General features: G+C 39.3%; 1 protein-coding gene across 5 annotated transcripts in view; it reads right to left on the bottom strand.

Annotated features, from left to right (window-relative positions):
• The window catches only part of dock1 (dedicator of cytokinesis 1), a 577688-nt gene extending 560066 nt beyond the window's left edge, over positions 1-17622 (bottom strand). For 2 of the 5 annotated variants that reach the window (XM_072557590.1, XM_072557591.1), the window contains exon 1: positions 17316-17622. In XM_072557590.1, coding sequence (XP_072413691.1) covers positions 17316-17358 — 43 coding nt within the window. In that variant the 5' untranslated portion in view covers positions 17359-17622. Of the gene's footprint in view, positions 1-17305 lie in introns of all 5 variants that reach the window. The other 3 variants (XM_072557588.1, XM_072557587.1, XM_072557589.1) reach the window with 3 other exon arrangements.
• Between the last annotated feature and the right edge of the window lie 6604 nt (positions 17623-24226).

Below are 24226 nucleotides of genomic sequence, written 5' to 3'. Positions count from 1 at the left end.
ACTGAAAATAATGGGGACCTGGACTCTGCCTTGAAGAACTCCCAGAGGGATGTCCTGGAGCCAAGATGACTGACCTCCAACAACATTGTTGTGGTAAAAAAAAATCACTTTTGTCAATGTTAAAGAGCTATTAACACAAAAGAACGTGTTGGTAGAATTCTTGGACTGTTGAATTCTTCAACAGAGAATGTTGCATATAAAATGCAATGTATTTTAAGACCTTAATAACTCAGCTATTATGATCCTTGAAAGGAATGAGGGGAGCAGTATATAACTGTATTTGCAGGAAAACTTTACTTCTTAGAGCCAAACAGCAACACAGCTAAAGTTGTACTTGCCTTAAACTGATTAGTCAACATGGTATCAAATTTCAATCTTTCAATAGAAGCATGCCTTCTATATGCAGGAAATCCATCAATGCAGCAAAGCCCAAGTAGATGTAGAAAAAGAACTTATCAGCACTAACAACAATTTTACCCTGGCTAAACCCACCTGTACAATGCTTTAAGGTCAGTAAAGATATACTACTCATGATCAAGGCAAGATCCATGACCAGAAGGCATGTCACAATAGTAACTAAAACATGCAGCCTTTTACTTACAGTGCTGTGGAATTCAGATTATAAACAAGGAAAATTATTCAAAACGGCAGGTATCGACAGGTTACTCAACAAGCTCATATCTAGATTACTACAGATGTTAGCATCTCATCGTCCCCACCCTAAAAATGGTATGTGTAAACCTATATGCAAACATAGATAGGTTATGACTGGACAAGTTTATTTTCCTGTGTGACACAATCCTCAGCAGTTACAGAGAAGGTGGAATATATCATTATAAAGCAGGGTTTATACTGAGTTTAATGAAAATATTTAAAGTGCTAGCATTATACAGTATAACAGCAAATAGACCTTAGTGATTGTTGAAAGGACAGAACATGAATAAATTACCCGTATACTAAGGTACAAAGGAGCAAGTCAGAGATTTTCTATCATACAATACATACGTCAATAATTCTGAAAGTAGAAAATGAACAACCTTTGCATTTGAATTTCTGCAAAAAAATTTAAAGAAATCCAAGTGACAGCAAAACAATTTAAAGTAGTAAGATCTCTTAATAGCTTTATTATTAGACTGATTGCTGCTCTTAGGCCTAATTAAAAGCCAACCTACCAGCTAAAGTACAATCCACACCATCTTGTTCCATTCATTATTCTAATGCACTAGTCATACAGCACAAAAACAGACCCTTCGGTCCATGCCGAACATAATCCCACTCCAAGCTCATCCCACGTGCTTGCTCCTGGCCCATATCCCTCCAATCCTTTCCTATCCATGTACTTATCCAAGTGTCTTTTAAACATTGTAATTGTGCCCACATTCACCACTTCCTCAGAAAATTTATTCCACACATGAACCACCCTCTGAAAAAAAACATTGCCCTTCATGCCTTTTTTGAAATCTCTCTCCTCTGACTTTAAAAATATGTGCCCACTAGTCTTGAAGTCCTCTATCCTAGGGAAAAGCCAACTACCATTAACCCTATCCATACCCCTCATGATTTTATAAACTTCTCAGGTCACCTCTCAACCCCCTGCACTCCAGTGAAAAAAGTCCCAGCCTTTCTATAAATCACAAACCTTCCACACCTGGCAACATTCTGGCAAATCTCTTCTGAACCCTAAACTCAAAATATCAAATGGGAAGCCATGATTTTCGATGTTCACTGATGACTACATTATCAACGAAGCAGTGAATAGATTTGGATAATAAAGCATGCAGGAATATGTGGAAAACATTTGGACTTAGGCTGCTAAGTGGAAAGGAACATTCACATTACACATATAAAACAACACAATCTAATAAACTCTGAATAACCATTGTTGAATTTCCCATTATCAGCATTCTGGGCACTGGTCACCATTGAAAAGAAAACTTTAACAGAATGCGACATAAATAATTTGACTACAAAAACATTTGGAGGATTAGTATGCTGTAGCAAGTATTAAAGCCTTGCGACACATTACAAAACACCACTTGCTTGGATGAGCACAATTCCAAAAACACTCTAGTTCAGCATCATTCTGGACAAAGCAATGTACTTGATCAGCATTCCACTAACCAAGTAAATTATTTATTCCCTCCAGTACTAATGCATCAATTCTGTGATATGTGCACTATCCACAAAATGTATTACAGCCACCTCTTAAGACTTTTTGGACCTCCCAAATACTTGACCTCCTACACCAAGAAAACAAGGACAGTAAATGCATAAATCACCATTTGTGGGTTAGCCTCCAGGTTACGCACTTTCCTGACTTGGAACTTTATCACTACATCATTAAAATCCTGAACTCCCAATCTAACAGTACCATGGGTGAACTACATAGACCAATTCAAGAAGATAGCCAATCTGTCATCACCTTCACAACAGTAATTAAGAACGGGAAATAAACGCTGATCCCATAAAACATCCAGATTCCATTTGGGAAAAAAAAAGTTGCCAATGGCTTATCTGAAGATTCTTATTCCAGCAGTGATGCAAAAGGTATTCTATGCAGCACAGGAAAGCACGCCTTGAAACGTTTCCTAATTATTTAATGGTCTGTGAAAATGCTCCTGTACAGAGTAGATGTAAAACTTTGATTTCACAAAGCACAAGTTTAAAACAAAATGATACCAAATTAAAATAGCAGACATAAATAAAACTGTTAACTCTAGCTGAGCTTCTAACCAGGTGTACAATCTGTGTGACAAATTATTTTTAAATGTTAGAGTACAAGTGGAATTAATTCTCCTTTAATACTTTAAACGATTCAATGGACAGCCTCATTGCTTTCGATCACATTCTACATTGAGAATGAGTCATACCTTGCCCTGAATAAACGCAAAATTGAGAGTTTGTCTATTAGAAGTTGTCTTAGACCTTCCAGCATCAGTACACAGACATACAAAGACTCAGCTTTCAAATGGGTAATAGTATTTTTGCACTAATGCATAGTTCTAGCCACCTCCTGACATGCAAGAGAAATACTACTCCAACAACATTGTGCAGTTCTATAGGAAGCGAAGGATATCAGTGATTTATTTATAACGTTGATTCTTCCTTTCCCCAAAATCATTTGGCCAAACAAATGCTCCCTTCTTAATGATCAAGAACATATTTTCAATTAAATGCTTTTCATTATTAAAGTAAGTAATCTTCAAATACTTGCCAATAAATATTTAATGTAATTTATGGGATTTTCTTTCCTCCTAGGTATAATTGTAAATTTTGTCACCAAACCTTAAAATTCATGTGCGTTCTATTAGTTTTAAAATACGTATGGAACAGAATAGAAATTATCAAAAAGTTGAAGTTTAAATTGGAGTAAGGCCAGTTTTGACAGTATCAACCAGGAACTTTCACAAGTTGATTGGGGAACCTATTTGCGGGTAAAGGGATGGTTCAAACATGGGAGGCCTTTAAAAATTAGATAACAAGCGTTCAAAGACAGTATGTTCTTATTAGTGTGAAGGCAAGGCTGATAGGTGTAAAGCATGCTGGATGACTAGAGAAATTGAAGCACTGGACAAGAAAAAAGAAATGGAGGCATGTCAGATATAGACAACAACTGGGATTGAGTGAATTGCTAGAGGAGTATAAAGGCAGTAGGACTATACGAGAGAGAAATCCCAAGGACAAAGGGGGACATGAGATAGCTTTGGCAAGTGGGGTTAAGGAGAATCCAAAGGGGATTTTATAAATACATTAACAGCACAAAAAATAATTAGGGCCCCTTAAAGATCAACATGGCCACGTGCGGAACGGCAGATGAGTGAAATACTAACTAAATATTTTGCATCATTATTTCGTGTGACGATGGGCATGGAGCTTGGGGAAATAAATAGCAACATTTCAGAGTTACAGAAGAGTAAGTGCTAGAGGTCGTAAAACACAATCGCAGGTAAATCCACAAGACCTGCTCAGGTGTATCCCAGAGCTTTGTCAGAAGGGAAGAGATTGCTGGGCCCCTTGCTGCGATATCTGTATCATTGACAGCCACAGGTGAGGTGCCGGAAGACTGGAGGTTGGCTAATGTTGCATTATTTAAGAAAGGATGTAAAGAGAAGCCAGGAAACTATAGATCATTGAGTCTTATGTTAGTGGTGACTAAGTTATTGGAGGGCAGTCTGAGGGACAGGATGTAAGTACATTTGGAAAAGCAAGGACTGATTCAGAATAGTCAACACTGCTTTGCGCGTAGGAAATCATGTCACCTTAGCTTGACTGAGTTTTGCGAAGAGACAACAAAGATGATTGATGAAGGAAAAGTCGTAGATGTCATCTATATGAATTCAGCAAAGCATCCGCATGGTAGACTGGTTAGTAAGGTTAGATCACACAGGGTCCAAGGGGAGCTGGCCAACTGAACATTAAATTGGCTTTAAGGTGAGAGACAGAGTGGTAGGAAAGGGCTGATTTTTAGACTGGGGCCTGTAACCAGCAAAATGCCACAAGGAACAGTGCTAACTCCACTGCTTTTCCTCATTTATATTAATGAATCGAAAGTGAATATAGGAAGCATGGTTAGTGATTTTGCAAAAAACACCAAAGTAGGGGGTGGTGTGGTGAAGATTATTCTCAGAACACAATCAGATGAGCCAATTAGCCATGGAAGGCAGATGGAGTTTAGTTTAGATAGATTTAGATAAATGTGAACTGTTGCATTTTGGTAAGGCAAATCAGAGTAGGAGTGAAACAGTTAATGGTAGGGGAGTGGGGCCAAAAGAGAACTAGGGGTGCAGGTGTTTTGTTTCTCCAAAGTGGAGTGGCAGGTAGACAGGACAGTGAAGGTGGCATTTGGCATGCTTGCCTTTATTGATCAGAACACGGAGTAGAAGGGTTGTGGCTCTACACAACGTTGGTGAGGCCACTTTTAGAATACTGCATATTGAGTACAGGAGTTGGGACATAAAATTGCAGCTGTACAGAACATTGGCTACGCCACTGTTGGAACACTGCATGCAATTCTGTTCTCCTTTCTATCGGAGAGATGTTGTGAAACTTGAAAGGTATCAGAAAAGATTTACAAGGATGTTGCCAGAGTTGGAGGATTTGAGATATAGGGAAAGGTTGAATAGGCTATGGCTATTTTCCCTGGAGCGCTGGAGGCTGTGGGGTGATCTTATAGAGGTTTACAAAATCATGAGGGGCACAGACAGGATAAATAGACAAAGTCTTATCCCTAGGGTGGGGGAGTCCAGAACTAGAGAGCGTAGGTTTAGAGAGTGAGAGGAGAAAGATATAAACGAGACCTGAGGGACAACTTTTGCACACAGAGGGTGGCACGAGTATGGAATGAGCTGCCAGAGGAAGTGGTGGAGGTTGGTACAATTGCAACATTTAAGAGGCATCTAGATGGATATATGAATAGGAAGGGTTTGGAGGGATATGGGCCACGTGCTGGCAGGTGGGACTAGACTGGATTGGGATATCTTGTCGGTATGGACAAGTTGGAGCGAAGGGTCTGTTTCCGTGCTGTACACCTCTTTGACTCTATTACTCTAATTCTAGTCGCCCATCTGCAGTCTTCTGGAGACATACAGCATGGAAACAGACCTATCGGTCCAACCTGTCCATGTTGACCATAATCCGGAACAGGACAGATTATAAAATTAGTTTTTAACCTCTAGCATCAAAGCCATAACATTGTTTAGTTCATTTATTACACTAATTGAACCATCCGACAAAGCTGAAATGTTTTGCTTCAAAACAGCTTAGGAATAAGAGTACACAAATTTTGTAAAGACAAAAAAACTGATTTGATTCTGACACTGTGAATAAAAAACATGTGCATTTGTATTTAACCTTACACAACCCAAGTATCAGAAAAGACAGAAATATCTTAACCCTACTAGCCGACAAAGGGCGCATGACTGTCATCCTAAACAGAATGCAATACATTTAAAAAGAAAATCCACTACCAACAGAAACAGATACCTTCCAACAGTGGTGTTGGACCTGACTTGACAGCTAGAAAACTGCATTACAGCAATCCTGAGGAAACAACACAAGAAAGGTAAAATTAACAAGACAGACCTTGAAAGAATGAAACTAGAAGGATCCAATACATCCTGTTTCTACAGATTACTGAAGGGACATAAACAAGGGGTCGACCCAAGACTCAGAGTCTCACTTCCCGGCAAACCGATATGTAGGCTAGCAAGGGAACTGCAAAGTAAACTGAAACATCTGGTAGAAAACTCAACCCATTCCTTCCACTCAACACAGCAGTTCCTGAACATCAAAGGCATCGAGGTAGAGGATGACAAGATCATAATTTCCTTCGTGACGGCCCTACTCCGACCAATAAACGTCACCCTAGCCACAGAAACAATGGCCTCACTGCTAGATGAACCAAGGACAAATATGTGACATCACCAACTCCATTAGCAAGGACAGCATCCTCAAACTTTTAGACCTGTGACTTGTAACCCACTTCACCTTCAACAATAAAGTCTACAAACAAATCACGAGTGTAGGATCACTAATATCAAGATTTATTGCAGAAGCAGTTATGCAGAGGTTAGAACAAACAGTCCTTCCCAAGATCCAGCCCAAGCATTGGTCCCACTGTAAGGACAATATACTTGCCATCACAAAACACAAACTAGAAGAAACCACAAGCACATAAACAACATCCTTACTGAGATAAAATTCACCAAAGACAGCAATAACCGACTCCCCTTCCTCGACATCACAGTAGAACAAAAAGCCAATGGTGAGCTGCAGACTAGCATTTACAGGAAAGCCACACCCACCAACCAGATACTCAACTATCAGAGCAACCAATCCAACACCCACAAACGGAGCTGCATCAGGACATTATTTGAAATGGGCCACAACACACTGCAGCACCCACGAATCGTGAGAAGCCAAGGAAAAACACCTATACAATGTATTCAGGAACAATGGTTACCCAATAAGCGCAGTTTGCCAATTCCTGCACAACAAATCTAAACTGGAAGACACAACACACCAAGAGACTCTAGCCACCCTAACAGACATCAAAGACATTTTAGAGATGATGATCAGACTACTTTGGCCCTTCAGCATCATTATAGCCCACAAACCTACCACCACACTGAACAGCTCCTGATGAATTTAAAAGACCCCATACCCACAGCCAGCAGAATGAATGTCATATACAAAATACCCTGCAAAGGCTGCATCAAACATTACATTGGGCAGACAGGCAGGAAACTAGTCACCAGGGTGCATGAACACCAACTAGCCACCAAAAGGTATGACCAACTATCACTGGTATCCACACACACTGACGAAGAGGGACACCAGTTCGGCTGGGACAATAAATCCATACTGGGACAGGCCAAACAAAGACACGCATGGGAATTCCTAGAGGCCTGGCATTCAAACCGGAACTCCATGAACAAACATACAGATTTGGATCCCATTTACGAACTTCTCAGAAATAGAACTGGAAATGAAAGCACCTATCACAACAAACCCAGACACATATGTAGCAAGCAGGACAGAATTATAATGCTTCACCAGAGGCTCACTAATGATGTTACCTAGCACAGTGACAAAACATCTGAAAACAAACCCATCAGCTCAGTGAGTAAACTCACAACCTGAACTTGGTTAGAGGATTTCAGCATGGAATTCTGAGAATAGTGAGTACAGATTTGAGCAGCAACAAAATGTTCAAGGATTTTTGAAAGTAAAGGAAGTTTAAAGACCAGGTAAGCCAATAGAAAGAAGGAAAGCTGCAGAGGCAAGTGATTGGATATTCTCAATCTTTCTTGATAAATAGGTTTATAAGATCCTCACGCTAATTGTTGGAAGTTAGAGGGATAAATGGCTTCCTGAAGCCAGGGTTATACTTGTATTCAAAGTGCTTCTGAAGTAGTAAGCAATCTTAGCTGAAGAAGTTGGACCCAGTACAATCCTGTTAAGTTCCAGCTAAATCTAGCAGTGAACTGTTAAAACGGTTTTCTGCCATATAAGTTCACATGTGGTCTTGGACTTAAGGGAATGAAGTCGAGGCCTATATTGGAGGGATGATCAAAGTGACCCCTTGTGGGTGTAGTGGCAGTGTCTCTACTCCTAGACTGGGAGGGCCAGGTTCAAGACCCAACTCCTCTAGCAATGTGTAATGACATCCCCAAACATGTTCATTCAAAACATAGTTTTAAAAAATAGACCAAAGTGGGAGTTTCCTAGTTTTAGTTGCATTTGTGGATACAATGATGGTACAGTTAAATAACATCTGTGGCATTGTGTTGATTTAAGAGTCAAATGCTAGGCAGATGAAATTTCATGAATTGGAGGGAAATGTGTTTGCAAGCATGGACACCAAAGCACGTAGGCTTGGCAACAGGAATACAGGTGGAGTTATGCAAGGATCAAAGACAGCTTCATCTCTGTGAGTTAAAGCCTTCCTGGAAATCGAGAAGCTATATGTTATTTGGAAATCAAGGAAGTGGTTAAGGAAGTGGTTCAGAATGTGGGTCGAGGAGTTTCTATTGTGGCAAACATTTAGGTGGCTTTAAAAGGAACTGATTGGGGAGAGAGCATGATGATCGAGGTTGGAATTGCTGAGAATGAGAAGTTTGCTGGGGAGGCTGAGTGTGAAAAAGATGGATATCTGAACCTTTGGACTTTTAAGAGGTACTTGGAGAGGTGGGAACAAAGTTGGCCTTTCTGAAAGTGATCAGACGGTTGAAGCCAAGTGAGTTTTTTTTAAATTTGGTTTATTATTGTCACGTGTAGTGAGATATAGTGAAAAGCATTCTTTTGTCTGCCACACAGACAAACTATACCTTACATAAGCACAAGGATAATAGAACAGATTGCAGAATATAGTGTTACAGCTGCAGAGAAGATGCAAAGAAAGATCACTCTAATATGAGAGGTTCATTCATAGATCTGATAACAGCTGGAAAGAAGCTGTTCTTGAATCTGTTAGTTCGTGTTTTCAAACTTTTGTATCTTTTGCCTGATGGAAGAGTGTGGAAGAGAGTACAGTCAGAGTTGTGAGGTCAAAAGAAAGAGAAATTGACAGTAGTAGTGGGGGGTGGGGTGGTTGAGGTGTAACTTAGTGATTGGAAACTTCTGATAAGGACATAGAATCACTTAATTTTCAAAATGTTGTAGATTAATTAGTTTCTCATAGTTGTAAAAACATTCATATTTCCCATTTGTCATTTTCATTCTGCCTGCTATCCCTTCCCGAAAGGCTTGGCCTATCGCATTGAAAGACCAGTTTGGGGGGGGGGGGGGGGGGGTTTGGCCAGTTCTCCAAGTTCATGTTTTTTTTCTAGATTGTTTTTAAGCTGTATTCACAAGATGTGAGAGTTCAGAAGCGATGTAAACTTCAATAAGGAATTCCTCTGACTTTCTCTGCAATCTCTCTCTCTGGATGTTGTTTCCTCCTGCCTATAAGGATCTGTGTTTGAATTTTCTTTTTTGCCAAGGGGTGTGTTTTTGGAATGTTATTGTATTGGGACAGTTGATTAATAACAGTTACTATATTGGGACGGTTAAGTTATCCAATAGTTAAGTTATTCAAAGTTCCACCTTTTTTCGTTCGTGTTTCAACTGTAGCATTTAAATAAATTCTGTTTTGCTTAAAGCGGAGTGTTTGAACAGTTGCATCACACCTGGAACACCCACTTTCTAAAATAAAAGAAAAAGTTTGGGTCTAGGCTACCTTGTTAAAATTTTTGAAGAACCTAGACTGGTCTATAAAATTATATGTCTTGATATCACAAGTGTACATCTAGATGCTTCTTAAATGTTATAAGGGGTTTAGCCTCTAATGCTCTTTCAGGCAGCGAGACCCAAATTCCCTCTAGCTGAATAAAAAAAGTTTTTATCACATCCTTTTTAAATTTCCTGCCCCTTACCTTAAAACTGTACCGCCTAGTTTTTCTTTTGAGTTTTAAATGTAATTAATTAATTTGCATGACTTTTAGTTTAATTTTTTCATTTGCTTGGCTCTAGACAGAAGTTTAAATGCATGGATAGTTGCTAAATACATAATTTGTAGAGGCATATTTCAGCCATAGAAAACCTGCATGCACTTCAAGATAGCAGCTGGCAACATTGGAAATGTTTGCTGAAGGTATTACTAATGGCTATTTTATGCATTGACATTCTATCTAATACATTTTTAATTTATATATAAATACTTGAAACAACATTTTTGAAGTTATGCATTTGATATTTGCGATAAATTGCAGTTACAGGAACGACAAAGTATTTTCAGTTGGAATGAAATTGACAATCGTTGTACAAAGTTTTGATTACATTTTGTTGCACGTTGCATTTAAGTTTTGATGAAATAAACTCAGAGTTGATTTAAGAGTTTGATTGTGTTTTTCCTATATAGCTACAGAAAAAAAGTCTTTATTTCTTACCAAATTTGAAATTAACTGTGGTAGTCAAATATTACAGATACCCTAAATATAGAATAAAATGCATTTTCTGCAGATTGTCAGTATTTATTCACCTGAAGCAATATTATAAATTCCCTTGCATGCTTACACTTGATGTATTACTGTTTAGCATGGTGCTGGAATAGATTCTGATAATCCAGAAGAAACAGTATTAATCTTCAAATAATGCTGGCTGTGATGCAGTCTTGAGATAAATACTATTTGCACAAAGTGGAATTCAGAATAGGCATGAGGGACAAAAAAAAGCTTTCATCTTGTTTAGTTTCTGTCACGTAATTTGGGTAATCAGAGAATGTGCATTTTGGTGTTTAACCTCTGTTGTATTGATGAAAAATATGAATGTGAATTTGTACACAGCAAAAGATAAGTGACCAGCTTGTTGGTTAAAAATTAGACATTGGCCAGAATGCCTGTTTTCTTCAAATTGTGCATTTAACTTGAAGCAGTTCATAGTTGAACAGAGAATTTACAAGCACTCCCCTATAAATCTTCTGGATAGTGCTGATGTCCATCGGTCCTGGATTTGAGTTTGAATCTGTAACATTATTAGTTAGGGAGAGATTGACTAAGCTTTCACAATACGGTAGAAAAAAAATCATGCTTGTCATCAATGTTTTTGATAAAAGGAAGGGGTACCTCAATCATTGATACAGATTATCAATGATGCAGATTTCAATTGTTTATACATTGCCAAATGTGCTCTGCTTCCTGTTATATGCAAGTTTTAAAAGAAAAAAAAAAATCAATATCTGAAATGTTATTTCATATAATTTGACAGTCATGGTTCAGTGGGTAAACTCCTGACCTTCGCTAGTATAGGAAGAACACTTCCCTTTTCTCAATCTTTCTGCTTAACGTCAAAAACCACACAACACCAAGTTATAGTCCAACAGGTTTATTTGAAACTACAAATTTTTAGAGCCCCCGCTCCCGCCTGAGGAAGGAATGGGGGCTATGAAAGCTTGCGATTTCAAATAAATCCATTGGACTATAACCCAGCATGATGTAATTTTTGACTTTGCCCACCCCAATTCAATACCCTCACCTCTACATTAGATTAGATTAGCTACAGTGTGGAAACAGGCCCTTTGGCCCAACTAGTCCACACCGATCCTCCGAAGAGCAACCCACCCAGACCCATTTTCCCTAACTAATGCACCTAACTCTACAGGTAATTTAACATGACCAATTCACCTAACCACATCTATGAACTGTGGGAGGAAACCGGAGCACCCGGAGGAAACCTACACAGACATGGGGAGAACGTGCAAGCCCCACACAGACAGTAGCCCAAGGATGGAATCGAACTCGGGTCCCTGGCTCTGTAAGGCAGCAGTGCTAACCACTGAGCCACCATGCCGTCTCTTACCCTTGGTATCATCCTATAAATCTCTTCTGTATCTTCTCTTGGGTTTTGACATTTTTTTTCCTGGAGTGTGATGCCTAGAATTGTACACACTGCTCCAGATTACACATAACTGGTGATTTTGTAAATGTTTAACATGGTTTCTTTACTTTTGTAATATCCCCTTTTAGCCAAAGATCCCATAGTTTTCTTAACTCCTTATTCAGCTTATTCTGGTACATTCAAAAGTTTTTATTACTATGCACCCCAGATCCAGTGTTTGTATATCCCTTTTAAAATACTGTTTAAATTACACTTCTCCATACTCCTTCTCATGTCACATTTTACCACTTTACGTTGTAGCTACCACGTGTCTAGTCACTTCACCAGTCTATGTCTTCATGCAATCTGGTATTAGCCATCTATCTTTGCCTTATCCAATATTTTTACTTATCCCCTACAAAACTGAAACATTAACCTCATCCTTTTGTGAAGACAGGTGTAAAGTGCCATGTCAGTACTTCCATTCTGTCTGTGTCCCTATTGGAACATTTTCTTTTTGCTTATAACTAATACCATTCCTTAACTGTCCTTTTACTTTACAAGTTAAATAAATTTTGGGTTCCTTTGTTTCCTCCTGAATTTTTTCTCATACTTAATCTTTATCCTTGTATCCTTTTATGGTTTCTGCCTGCACATTCTGTACTCTGCACCTGAACCTGTCATTTATCATAGACTTACCTTATTTCTTCCATTTTATTTAACCTCTATTTATCCTCAAGGTGGTCCTAGATTCATATGCTCCATTTTCATGATTGAAATATGCTTGTTTTGAATCCAACATGTTTCTGTTGCTCATCAACTGTTTTCCTAGTCACCACATTCCCTTCCCACATCACTGAAATTGGTGCTTGCCCAGTGGATATTTTCTCTTTTGATTTTTATTTTTGTCTCTTGCCATAATAATTTTAAACCTATTTATAATATAATAATGAGTTACCCTCATGGTTGCACACCACAACACACTCCACTGTTCTACTTCATTCCCCCAAACAAGATTCTGCATTATTTCTCAATAGACTTCAATCAAACTAAGTCAGTCTGTTATATATTTTGGAAATGTGGTTTTTATAAAGGATAATCGAAGTTCCATACAATTTCTGGTCTTTTTACTCAGATTTTTTTTAAAAAGTTTGCCGACAGGTGTGCTACTGACCATTCTAATCATTTGGTTAGCTCAGTTGGCTGGATGGCTAATTTGCGACATAGAGCGATGCAATCAACATAGGTTCAATTCCTGCATTGACTGAGGTTACCACAAAAAGGTCTCTTCTTGCCCAAGGCTTTGTGACCTTCAGGTTAAACTCACCGAATGAGAGAACAGCACTATGTTCTGGTTACAAGTTTTCCTTTACTACTTGAAGAAAAGCAGAACAGCTGTTAGTGTCCTGGCTACGATTTATCCCTTTAGTAACATCACAAACTATATTGGCATTTAAGTCCTTGATGTAAATTGTCGATAGTATTTCCTGAAATTACACTTCAAGAAATACTTCAGAAAGATTACATTATGCTCAGTGTTTGAGATTTTGGAGAAGATTTGTAGCTCAGGTTGTAAATTTGCTCTCCAATGTTTCACCACCGTGGTAGCTTAGGTTGTAAGTTTGCTCGCTGAGCTGGTGGGTTTGTCCTTACACATTTTGTCACCATGCTAGGTGACATAAGTGAGCCTCCGATGAAGTGTTGATATTCTGTCCCACTTGCTATTTATGTGTAGACACGTGTGTTGGGGGGAGGGCACTGAAAGTCGTCTTTGTTCCCAGGTACTGTTGAGACAATTCTTGATTTTTCTGCTGGCCAGCAACATGTTTCAGCCTTCTTTCTCTGGATGCTTCCACTGATTGTACCAACATCTCACTAATATAAAGTCTGGCTTATCAGTGAGCTTTGGCTGTAAAAAACAGATATTCTCACAAGTTGGGGAAGAACTAAACATTTCAATCTTCTCCACTCTCTCCCTGTAAGTTGCTCCCAGCTCCAAGCTGTTCAATTACCCATGAATCAATCTCAGTTGTTGGCAGGCAAAAAGTCTCCATCATTAACAATTTTCATTTGTCCGTAGATCAATATTTATAAGGTAAGTAAGTAACCAAGAGATTGGGAAATGGAGGATAATGTGAGAAAATCTGAAGTTTCCCATTTTGGAAGGGAGAACAAAAAAAGATTATTTAAAAATGGAGAAAATCTGTAGAAGGCTGCAAACCAAAGCAACTTGAAGGTACTTATGCATGAAGCACAGAGAGCGAGTACATTGATGCAGCAAGTAATCAGAAGGCTGATGGAATGTTGTCCTTTATTTCAAGGGGCTTGGAATACAAGAGTAGGGAAGTCTTACTGCAACTATACAAGGTGCTGGTGAGACCAGATGTCGAATACTTTGGCAGTTTTGTTCCTCTTATTTAAATATCATTTCACTGGAAGCAGCTCAGAGAAGGTTCACGAGGATGATCCCCAGCATGAAAGGAATATCTGGTGAGCAAAGGTTAAGCAGGTTGGACTTTAGAAGAATGAGGGGTGATCTCACTTAAACATAAAGAATTCTTCAGGTTTTTTTTTACAAAGGGACATTACCCATCATGGGAGAGTCTCAGACCAGAAAGCAGATTAAAAGGGACATCAATTTAAAGACAGATGAGGACAAATTTCTTCTCTCAATCTTTGGAAATCCTTAACATATAAGTGTGGGAGCAGTCACAGTCAGTCAGAGCATGGAAACAGACCCTTTGGCCCAACCAGTCCATGCCGAACATAATCCCAAACTAAATTGGCCCCATCTGCCTGCTCCCAAGTCCATATCCCTCCAAACCTTTCCTATTCATATAATTAATCCAAACGTCTTTTTAACATTGCAAATTGTACCCACATCCAGCACTTTTTCAGGAAGTTCATTCCCATTTGCCTCTCGTCTTTTTTAAAATCTCTCTCATGTTAAAAATGTGCTCCCTCGTCTGAAAGTCGCCCATTCTAGGGAAAAGACAACTACCATTAACTCTATCTATATCTCTCATGATATTATAAACTTCTGTCAGATTGCCTCTCAACCTCCTATGCTCCAGTGGAAAAGGCTATATCGTAGGGAAATCAAGGGTACAAGGAAACGCAGGAAAGTGGACATGGGGAATGTCGGATCAACCATGATCCTACTGAATGGGAAAGAGGCTGAAGGGGCCAAACAGCCTGATCCTGTTCCAATTTCTTATGGTCTAACCAACTTCTTGTCGCTAGCAAAAGCTGCATCAGTGCATTCCCTCAGCTCCAAATCATCCACAAATCTACAATTACTGCTTGTACAAACCACTGTTTACAATGATGCCTGCCATGTATGTCAGGTTATTTGCTTTTCAAAACTACAGCCACTCTTTCACAAAACTGACTTTTAAAACAGTTCTCAATTCCATCCGGAGTTTAAAAAAAACAAAATAAAAAGACACAGTCCTTACATATGCTAGTGATACCCACATCTATCTCGCCATCAATCAACTGTCAAGAAATCAGACTGCTTGCTTGTCCAACTTCCAGTAGCAGATAAGAAAACGGTCCTCTAGAAGTACAAAGCCATTGAGTTCATTACAATCTTCATTCTCTCGCTCTTAATTATAGTAAAGATAATGAAAAAGTGTGACAGGGTTGGTGTCTACAAACATAAGACTGATAGAAGTTGCAAAACCAGTAAAAGCACGGTATATTAATGCAGATAGGAATCTCGACAAACCAATTAAATTGTCAGCTCAAAAGGGAAATACACATTTTCTTTTGATAGCCGTTGGAGACATTACTCCAAGATGAATGGCTTGGAATTGAATATTCAAAGATACATTAAATGTTCAAAAGGTCAGGAAGCGAGAAAAAGGTAATGGGGTTGCTCCATTAGTTAAGATTACTAACCACCAATATGAAAAAGCTTTTCCTCACGTCTCCACTCCTCCTTTTGTCAATTATGTAAATATATGCCCTCTATCTCTTGATCCTTTCCCAAATTCAAATGTAGTACACTCTCAATCTGTTCTGCCACCTTCAATGATTTATGCACCCTCTTTAGAATATGACTTTTTTTTTTAAATTGTCTGGAGACTAGCTTTTCTTTATTTCACGTTTTATTATTGAATTCAAATTTCAGAATCTGCCATAATGGGATTCAAACTCTTGAACACCAGGATATCAGTCTGGAGTTCTGGATTACCTTTCATTATTTCTCTAATTCATAATTAAAAAGTTTGAACATTGCACTAATGGAAACTTTGTACAGTATTCTGGGCAGTAATTATAATTTAAAAGGTTCCTTTAACTGCACCAAATTCAAGCTGAACTAGTAACAGAGATATTTTATACATTCTCACAATGTGCATAGAAGACTGAAGCAGATTGAAGTAATAAAAGAGGCTATCCAAAATACAGTACATTTGAACAAGGTGCAAAAATAAAGCACAGTGACCAATGTGCTGAAGCACTCTTCAAACATTATGAACAATTTGCACTGAAGAAAGCAGATGATAGGCATGATTAATAAAAAAATCAATTAGTAATGAATAAACAATTAATTTTGGGATACTAAACCACATTTGCAGGATAGGTCTTCATTTTTGATAGGGATCTGTTTGTGAACTACTGTATTATTACAAAAGTTGGTGAGCCATGCTCAACTAAAGTCTGCAAAATATTAAGTGATACGATTATAATGTGCCTATTCTCAGCACACAGAACCACTGAGGTTAAGCATGTGTACAAAAAAAAAACGTTTTCGAAACATCAATGTTTTTAAAACATCAGTGGTAATCCCTTAGCAATAACTGGTTGCTGCAGCATGTTGTGACACATATGATGCAAGTTAATTACACCTCTATACACGATCTTCATTAAACGAATTTAGAAGGATTACAGTTCAATTACCAGTACTTTTGCTAATAAAGTGAAGATTTAATAAACAGCTATTCCAGTAAAAGTCGCAGCTAAGTACAGTGGATGCAATTAGCCATTATACCCAAGGTTCGACGAAACGGGAGTAACTATAGCTAACTTTGCGAGATTGCAAGATATTCACAGATTTACAGTTCAACATTTAAACAAAATTATTTCATTTTAACGAGGCTGTAGTTTGGGAGTGAACTCACGGCCTCATGTTCGAAACATCCCAAAACTAAATGCATTGGGCACGGCCTTGGAACTAGGCGCGCCCCAAACCCAATCTGTTTCATTTGATACGAGAGCAGAGAGAGGGAAAAGATTTCCAGGATCTACTCATCTTGATGAATTATTATATCGTAAAAGAAATATTCATTCAAAAGCTGAAAGCATTTCTTGAACTGAGCTGTGGTCAGAAAGGAGGCAGATGAAGAAACTCGTGCGGAACGTAAAAGGAAAGAAGCAGTAAAAAAAAATAGGATTAGTTTTAACTGCAGGATCTTTCATTCAGGACTAGCTGGAAACAGTCACTCACTGTCACTCACCCACTCCATATTTCTCTTTTTTGCTGGGAATCCAGCGCGTCATGGTTGCGTTTAAACTTCCTTGAACTTGGGTGTGTGTGTGTGTTTTTTCTCCCACCTTTTCCTCATTTCTCCTGGAAACTCCAGGCCGCCATTTTCCGCAGGAGGAGAGAGAAAGTTCCAGTCATGTGTCTCGAGCGTCACCGATCAAACTCCCAACGGTCACAGAGTTTACCCCCCCCAAAAAAACTTCTCAGTGAGTCACCGCTTCACCGTCCGAGCTCCTGATGGTATGTTCCCTGCCCAAAGCCTTGTTACAGAGTTACTTAATTAGTTATCACATTTAATTATTTTTCTTCCAGTCAATCAGGCTTCCAGTAGATCGCACCCACACTAGGATTGTTCGGGGAGTGTTGAGAAGGTTATGCAATCGCCATTAGCTTGTGCAATATGCTTTGCCATTTGTTTGCACCGCGCCGTTGACAATCCAACTTGCCTTTTGTTTTAAATATATATATAGATTGGACTGCACGGCTACTCGGCCCAACCAGTCTATGCTTCACTCCAGCACCTTCCTTCCATCTTTCCTCATCTAATACTTATCCGTAAAACAACAAAAAGTACAGAGAGTGATGGAAACCTGAAATTAAAAATGGAAAGAACCCAGCAGTCTGGCAGATCTGTAAAAAGAGACAGAAGTTACTTTTCAGGTTTCTTGTGTTTCTCTTTGCTGACGTTTCCAAATCAGCTGAGCATTTTCTTTTTGATTCCGTCCAGCCCATGTTTATTTTCTTCCTCATGTACTTATCCGCTCTCCCTAAAATATGCCTACTGTATGCCATTAACTTTACACACTCCCAAGTTCCACATTCTCACATCTAGGTAAATAAGTTTCTTTTGGTCACTGTCATATGCATGACCTCAAGCTCTTCCCTAAAAGAAAAAGAAAGTTTTCTGTCTACAAAACCTTTTGATTGTTTAGAGTCATAGAGCTGTACAGCGTGGAAACAGAGTCCAGATTAGAGTGGTGCTAGAAAAGCACCGAAGGTCAGGCAGCATCCGAGGAGCAGGAAAATCGACATTTCGGTCAAAAGCCCTTCATCAGGAATGAGCTCATTATGTTAAACGGCATTATGGCACATATTTCCAGATAACTGGCACTCAAATTACCGCTTGTTACAATCAGATCAATTATCCGAACGATCAGTTATCTGAACAAAATACTCCCCGCCAGTCTCATCTGGATAATCGAGGTTCTACTATATACTAAATTAAACTAGTCCCATTTGGCACATATCTCTCTAAACCTGTCCTATTCATGTACTCATCCAAATGTCTTTTAAATGTTACAATTGTACTAGCGTCCACCAATTCTTCTGGCAGCTCATTTAATACATGCATCACCTTCTGTGTAAAAACATTGCCCTTAGGTCCCTTTTAAAATCTTTCCTCTCTACTTAAACCTATGGCCTCTAGTTTTGGATTCCCCTCACCCAGGGAAAAGACCTTGTCTATTCACCTTAACCATGCCCCTCATGATTTTATAAACCTTTATAAGGTCACTTCTTAACATATGACAAGACATTTTTATTAGGTTACCTACAGCTTCTCCTTTCAAGAGAAAATAAATTTTGATTGTCTCAGTATCATGAAACAAAAATAACTCACAATAAAATAAGTCTTTTTTCAATGGCCCAAAGCTCATGGAAAACTAAAACAAAGAAAACATATGAACTTAAACAATACCTACTATTTACACCTGTCCAAATTGTCTTCCAATACCTTGGGTGTGTGCCAGAGAAAACCTGTAGACAGACATTCCACAATCACCTGGGTACAGACAAGATTGAAAGTAGGCAAACAGCTAATGCAACTGCTCCCAAAGGAGTGCCTATTTTATATAAAATCAAGAATCATGGATGCTGGAAATCTGAAATCAAAAAAGAAATTGCTGGAGAAACTCAAGAGTGTAGAGAAAGCAGAGTCAGTATTTCAGATCCAGTGACCCCTCATCAGAAGCTCAGTTAGCCAAATGGCCTATTCTTGTGGGTGTGTTTCTTAGGTTCTTATGAGATCAGCTAATTAGGTAGTTCAAACTAAAGTAAAGTAATATTTGCCAATTTTGACAATTTTAATTGTGCAGCGTCACCCAAAGTATGAATTTAACATTGCCAATAGATTTATCAGATATATTTCAGTAGGATAGCTATATAAAATAAATTAACCAACATCTTTGATATACTAAAATATGCTTCAACAAATTGCTGTCTTTATTGCTCCCAATGAGTCAGATGATTCATTTGATTTGTATCAAATGTATTTAAGATGATTGGAAAAGAACTTGAAGCTTTTCTCAAGTGAGGTTTTGATGCTTGGACCACTCTAGCATTGCATTGAATTATAATACCAAAAGATTTATCATCATGGTATGTTTGCCCTTCATAACTGGAGCCAGCAAATGGAGGATATTCTGGAGAAGAAATGGGGAAATCAATAGCAATCTTAAATTTGAGAATTAAGACATTAACCAGGAGTGTCATTCAAGCATCATGGAGCATGAGAAATCAGAGTGATCCCACTTGAAACCTCCTTCCACAGTGAATGATTTCAATGAGCTGGTTTTGACTTTTAATTCTTTAAACTATTTTCAGTAATATGGTAAGTAGTCTTTGCTTAATGCAAAGGACACCTGAATGTTATTTCTGCTGTTCCTGAAATTTTCTGCACTGAATAAATATCCAGTTATCCTTCTAATTGTCCACATGGTAATTTTGAGGGAAACCACTTTTTAAAAATTCTACATGTTACATATCGGGAAAAAGTAGCAGTCAGTGAAATTGTGCACTAATGTTGTATGGTGCTACAATTATGTAGCTCTTAATTAAAGTTGCTAACAGAATATCAAATTCAAGTTTTCTATGATGAAGTCTCATGATAATACAGCAGGTTGAGATGAAACCTGAGGAATCTCTACTTGAACCTTACATCATTGGTAATCCTTCAATATTATTGTGTGCAGAGACTGAAAAATTGTAAAATGCTTGACTGAGCTGGAGAATGGCATGAAACCTATCAAAAAAACATTTGTGCAGCTTTTCTTAGCATACAGCTGTGTTATGAGGGACAAAGCACATTATACGCCTCCCAGCTACAAATGGCACTGTGCTCCTTTGAAAAACTGATGGATACAATTAAGAATTCCCTCCTGAGATATATGGAACAGATTCCACTCCCTCACTCAAGGTGGAGTTTGACATGTACAAAGTTAAAAATTACAACACCAGGTTATAGTCCAATAGGTTTATTTGGAAGCAGTAGCTTTCAGAGCGCTGCTCCTCCTTCAGGTGATTATGGAGTATAAGATCATAAGACTCAGCATTTATTGCAAAAGTTTAGTGCGATGTAACTGAAATTATATATTGAAAAAGACGGATTGTTTGTTAAGTCTCTCACTTTAGAAAGAGGTGAAACCCACATGTTCATTCATATGTAAATCGCAGAACATTTTTAAAGTTACACTCTCAAGTGAACTTTAACAATTGGTGTCATGGCAGCCCAGATAATGCATTTAAGGTGTGAGGTGCTCGGTGCCAGCCACAACGGTCAGACTGATTCTAATCTAAGAAATTGATTTATAGAATCTTAGATGTATTTGCACACACAGTTTTTGAACAAAACAAAAAAAAACTTAATTCTGCAAGTGCAAATTCATCACAGAATGATCTGGGGATGCCAGTCCCTGATTTAAACCCTGCACGCTGCGTGATGTCTGTGTTGTCCACAGAAAATTGTGAATCCTTGGCTGCAATCCAGAACTTCATGTTTCAAGGATTTGTGATGTCTAAGGCAATCTGCAGTCAAGATGTTGGTTGTTAAGCAGAGATGGTGGCCATTTTTCATTCTTGATGGGTTCGAAATGTCTACGTATCTCTCATTTAGATACTATTTGACCAGCTCTAACTAAACATTATGCCATATTTGACCAGCTCTAACTAAACATTTTAAGAGTGCAAGTGAGAATCTATTCACAAAAGGGCAAGGTTATCAACAATAATGTATCATCCAAGCCAATTTTGTGCCCTCAAGACATTTTTTTCCTCTCCCTCCCATTATATCCAAGTGCAGTCCCAGACTTTGCAGCTGTAGTAAAAGGAAGCCTACTTAGTAGTTGGTGCTATTGCCCAGGAAGACACGAGTGGTTATTTCTGGCAGCAATTGTGCCTAATAACTCTGGCCTGCAGAAATTATACTGGCCAGATCCAGGCTCATCCTATTTAGCTTGGAGTTCTGAAGGCTTAGGCATCATAGGCAGGTGGAAAAGTTGAACACATATGGAATGTACTGATGGGAATCTTGCAGGAGGTCCCTGTGGGCACCAAAGGGGCAGCTAGAGTGAGTATAGGGCCCTTGTTTCCCTTGTCATTTTACCATTGAGGCTGAGCATCAATGGGTCAAGGCAATGGAGTGCAGGTCCATGTGTGTATTCAGGAGATACTGAATGTGCTGCACTAGCTTTCTGGCAGTCACCAACCTCTATGGAGACAGCCAGGCACACCTAAATCAAGGCAAACACAGGATTGATGATATTAGTGGACTACTCCATCCTTTGATCCATCTTCACTGACAGCCAGACACCCATGCCAGAGCCAACACAGAACTGAATGTTGGGAGACTATTCCATCCTTTGATCAGATTCCCTTTGAAGGAGTTATTAATCCTCAAAACAATGGGAATGTTGTGTGCTTGGTCTCCAGTAGTCTTTTGAATGCCAGAGCTTTTGTTGACTACCTGTGGAGTCATAGAAGTGAAACTTTTATCATATAATGTACTCAAGTCTACTCTGGACAAAGGTAAAAGTCTCTAAATGTAAGGCTCTCACCTGCACTCCCCCATACCATTAGTGGCTTCCTTCTCAGAGACATATGGAGCTGAAGATCTTTGGTGCTGGCCTCTTCAGAGCAAAGGTTTACTTGAATGTTGCTAGCGTCTGCATAATAGAAAGACAATTGAGGAGAAAAACTTGTGCAGATTAGGAATGAGTTAACACTGGTATCAATAAAAAAGCACAGCACAATGAAGCTTACTGGACATAATGCACCTGATGAAGGAGTGATGTTCAGAAAGCTAGTGCTTCCAAGTAAACCTGTTGGACTATAACCTGGTGTTGTGATTTTTAATCAAGGTTACTGGATTTATTGCCAGTTGAAGTCTCCCTAGTCCAAAAAGAGCAATCATTCTTTTCTCTGGCCAAATTGATTATTTTCTCTTCTATAGGAATAGAAGTCTGATGTTTGGTAACCCTCACTGGTCATGGCCCTTTCAATTTAATTATGACCAACGTTTCTTACAATGCAACAAAGGAAGGGATTGAGTATAAAATGCAAGGTGAATGGAGTAGTGAGCGGTGATGCAAAAGAGATGGTGAGGTAATCCCAGTGAGTAAGATTGAATCCCATATAGATTCCCCTCATTCACAAAATGCCAAGTGATACCAACATCTCAGAATTAGATGACATTTGGAGTCATAATATTCCTTAACTAAGTCTATTAACTCTTGAAAGGTTGTAGTATCTGGTGGCTCAGATACTAATAACTGAAAAAGCTGCAGGTCCACAACCCATCAGGAGAATTACTGTTTCCTCCCCCCCCCCCCCCACAGCCTACCCACCTTCTGGCTCTCGGTCTGTCCCTATGAACCACTGAGCTTTCGCCCACCCCAGTGCGCCATCTGGCCCATAGACTGCCCTGACATACCCTCCAGCCACCTCTACAAGCTGTCCAGATCTCAGCCTGCCTCTACGCGTCTTCTGGCTCTCAGCTGCTCTAACACACCTTCCGATCACCCCATCTTGGGACAACAGCACTCAGACCAGCCTACCCACCTTCTGGCTCTCAGGGCAACTGGCATCAAAGTGGCCTACCTATCCTCCAGCTTTCAGGACAGCCTATCAACCTTCAGGTTCACAGGATGGCCTACCCACCCTCCGGCTCTCAGGGTGACAGCTTTCAGGACGACCTATGAGCATCCCAGGGACACAAAACAGTGCAAGTGATAACCCCAGCAAACCACATGACAATCAATTATCAACAAACAGAGTCCTTTCTGATACACAGAGTCCATTACCATAAAACAGTTTTTTTTCCAAAAACGTAGAGTCCATTCCAGTATACAAAGTGCATTGGCAGAGATAGATTCCACTCCAAACTGCAGAGTCCATTGCTAAAAGCAGGGTCCACAACTGAGGGCAGAATCCACTCCTGAAGGCAGCAAATGCCCACCTCACAGCACACAGGTGTTCAACCTCCATAGAAACCTGGCCCACTCACAGGAACATAGTATATTGTAAAGGTGCAGTTAACTCACAGGGCTTTGGTCCCCTCCCAAAGACAAGGTCTACTCCAAATATCCAGGATACAGCAAGTGCTCACCTCCTAGTACACACACATAGGTGTTCAATCTTCAGGGGCCCAGTCCCAGGGCTAGGCCTCCCCACAGGAACAGCCCATCTGGAAAGTTGTAGTTTCTCACAAGGGCTCAGTCCAAACACCAAAAAAAGGGAAGACACATACAAAAAGCAATGAAAACTTGAGTCCAAGGGCTAAGCCCTACCACAAAAATCAACATTTTTCTCTTTTACTTCTGAGAAAAGAACAGAGTAACATACAGGCTGCAAGCAGCCAGTGAAACAACAATCCCCTAATGAGAACTGAGTTACACCTGAAAAACAATGTGTGCATCAGGAGTTTAGAAATCAGTCCTCACCAAAGGAATACCAGTTAACAAACTGGCCAGATAATCCAGCCAGTTCAGTGGTTAGCTCTGCCGCTTCACAGTGCCAGAGACCCGGGTTCAATTCCCGACTCAGGAGACTGTGTGGAATTTGCACATTCTCCGTGTCTGCGTGGGTTTCCTCTGGGTGCTCCGGTTTCCT

Source organism: Chiloscyllium punctatum, chromosome 38 (assembly GCF_047496795.1).
Source record: "Chiloscyllium punctatum isolate Juve2018m chromosome 38, sChiPun1.3, whole genome shotgun sequence".
Lineage (NCBI taxonomy): Eukaryota > Metazoa > Chordata > Chondrichthyes > Orectolobiformes > Hemiscylliidae > Chiloscyllium > Chiloscyllium punctatum.
This window is presented reverse-complemented; position numbering and strand designations above follow the sequence as displayed.